Source organism: Egretta garzetta, unplaced genomic scaffold (assembly GCF_000687185.1).
Source record: "Egretta garzetta isolate BGI_Z169 unplaced genomic scaffold, ASM68718v1 scaffold234, whole genome shotgun sequence".
NCBI classification, from domain to species: Eukaryota; Metazoa; Chordata; class Aves; order Pelecaniformes; family Ardeidae; genus Egretta; species Egretta garzetta.
The window spans coordinates 131,809-134,605 of NW_009259528.1; the positions used below are offsets into that span (position 1 = coordinate 131,809).

The window sequence follows — 2,797 nt, forward strand, 5'->3', positions numbered from 1 at the left end:
GGCAGGCTGTCACCTACCCAGCCAAAACAGTGGGAGAGCCGCGAGGTGCCGGCGGCCCCAGTTAGGAGGGCTAAGCCTGGGGGAGCATCCTCATCTTGCCTTAAAACCTGCTCTCGGACGTGACACTGGGGAGGTGCTTTGGGCTCAGATTGTGTGAGCTTATCCTGCAGACGCCTGTCAAACAGGGTCGGCAAAAATTTTAATCCGCAGCTGCAACTTTAAGGTCCAACAGTTTATTTCTCACGTTGCAGCTTTGTGTTTTTAATCAAAGCAGCGCTTCAGGGGACAGTAACATACACAGTGCTCAAGCCCTAATGGCAAGCAAGAGTTTCCAGCTGCCAGTACTATCGTAATCTTCATTCCTTTGCACCTTTCATTTAATTTGAGTATTATTCAGAAAAAAAAGCCACGGGTAAATAAAGTCATCTAGAGCAGCTTAAATTAAGGCCGTAATCCGTAATTTAATTTACGTCACGGATGTCCTCATTTTCCTGCAGGGTGTCAGAATTCAGCTGCCACATCTCGGGGTGCTGCCAGGTCTTTGATACGCTGGAGGGCTACGAGCACCACTACAACACACTGCACAGGAACGTCTGCTCCTTCTGCAAGCGCTCCTTTCCATCCGGGCATCTCTTGGATATTCACATCTCGGAGTGGCACGACTCACTCTTCCAGATAATGGCTGAGAAGCAAAACATGGTGAGCCGCTGCGCGCAGCCCTTTGCTCGGGGCTGGTGTGCACAGCATGGGCTGGCGTCCTTCGAGACTGACCGTTTCGGGGGGGCACCCGTGTCCCTAGCTGACACCGCTTGCCTTTTTCCTTTGCCTTGTTGTTTTCCCCCTGCCTTTCAGTACAAGTGTTTGGTAGAAGGCTGTGCAGAGAAGTTCAAGAGCAGCAAGGACAGAAAGGGTCACTTGGTCACCGTTCACCTCTATCCTGCTGACTTCCGGTTTGATAGACCAAAGAAAGTGAAAAGGTAACTGCAGAACTGCAGTAGCACAAGCGGTTTCCCCTTTAGAGGTGATGTGCCTCTCTGCTGTCTCGCTCCCTTTCCAGAGTAAGCAAGGTTATATGCCAAGAGGCTCAGAAATTCTATTTGCTGCTGCTTGTAAGAACAGGTAGACTGACAAGTCTTTCTGTGGCAACGCTTTGCTTTATCTTAGTGTTGAAGCACATCTTACTTCTTTCCTGGTGTGGCTCCAGGCTCTGCTCCCTTCGTGCCATCTCAGGTGTAAAGACAAAGCCCAGCATCTCTCTGCGTTGCTTTGCGCACATGCCCTGCTTTGCTCTCCAACCCTTTGCAATATTCCCATTCCCCAAAAGCACAGGTAGAGCAGAGGGAAGCTTCGTAAGTTTGGCAAACAGCTTTCTCAGCTGGCCGCTCATTTCAAGCACTGCTTTCGCCACAGGGATTAATGCAAGGACTGATGTTGTTTGACATCTTCAGACCTGGGCGATGGGATGGAGAGGAAATTTCTTGCTTGGCAGGGTAGTGTGGCCCTGGGGTGGGTGCCCGAAGGTACGGGGGACTGGGTCTGTGGCTTGGTTGGGTAGCCTGGTCTAGCTGTGATGTGAACCCTCTAATCCAACCCTCTGCTCGGAAGATCTCCCTGTCTGCTCAGACTAGAGGTCTCCAGAGCGCCTTTGCCTTCTGTGTCCGTGGTTAGAAGTGACGTAAGGCAGCTCTGGACGTGGAAGCGGCTGATTACAGAAGCAGTGAGGGGACCTGGGAGGCTGTCACTGCCATCTCGTCACAGTGTAACGGTCTTAGGGCAAGTTTGGCAATGAAAGGTGAAATGTGTTCTGCTCCAAACGCTTCAGGGTGTGCCAGACTGAAAAGGGAAAAGCTGGCAAACGACTTCGCAAGCAGGCCCAGCTATCTACTAGTAAAGTGGCCTGGCATTTAGGGAAGAAACTGCCAACCCCAAATGCTGCCGACCCCTCAGCCGGGGATGAAAAGCTAACGGTCACCTTTGGCTGCGGCGTGGCATCAGTAGGTCAGCTAAAGGACAGTCCTCTGGGGGAATCAAGCCCGTTGAATGGGTTGTGCTTTATGGACTGAAGAAAAGAACCTGGGGACAAAGCTGTGTGCTGTAATGCAGCAACTCTCCATACTTAAATAGAAACCCATAGCAGCCTATCGTGCAGCTCTCCAGCAGCCTTTGTGCAGCCAAATCTCTGCCTCCGTGCAGTAACTCACCCAAGCTGGACTTGACCTGTTCCATTGAGAAATGCCTTTCATGTCCTTTGCTCTGCGTTTACGTGGCAGCTGCTGAGTAAGGATGTAAAATTTTCTCTTTGCAGTGGCCCCAAGCATGTGAGCTCTCCCGCGAAGCTGGGTGCCAGTGTGCCGATGGATGTGAGCGTGGAGATGGCAGAGCAATTCCAAGTGGACCCCATGGAAACAGGGCCCAGTGAGAACATGGAGATCCCTCTGCCTGCAGCCAGCCCCTACCCCCCGGGGCTGGAGAAACGACTCTATAAATCCAGGTCTGTACTGTGGGCCTCCACAGGCAAAGCTTTCTGGGGCGGGGACGGTATGATTTTAATTGCATTTTGCAGTGGCTAGTGCAGGCGGCTGCGGGTGTTTCTGTGTTGAAGACAAAAGAGGTAGGATTCCCATGTATGTTTTAAAAGCCATTTTTAAAAGAGGAAGGCGTAAGGAAGGACAGAGCACGCGTACAATGCGAGAGCCATGACAGTAAGTTTCTGTTAGTCTGCCTGCCCATGATCTTTTCCCAGGGTACCGTGGAATGGTGTGGGTCTTAAGACGAGAACTCTGTCCTAAAATATGCA

At 51.5% G+C, this 2,797-nt stretch overlaps 1 protein-coding gene across 1 annotated transcript in view; it reads left to right on the plus strand.

The window, feature by feature from the left end:
- The first annotated feature begins 477 nt into the window (after window positions 1-477).
- ZNF511 (zinc finger protein 511) overlaps window positions 478-2,797 on the plus strand; it is a 4,266-nt gene continuing 1,946 nt past the window's right edge. The window contains exons 1-3 of the mRNA XM_009637550.2: window positions 478-699; window positions 853-977; window positions 2,306-2,491. Of these exons, the coding sequence (XP_009635845.1) occupies window positions 478-699; window positions 853-977; window positions 2,306-2,491 (533 nt within the window). The remainder of the gene's footprint in view (window positions 700-852; window positions 978-2,305; window positions 2,492-2,797) is intronic.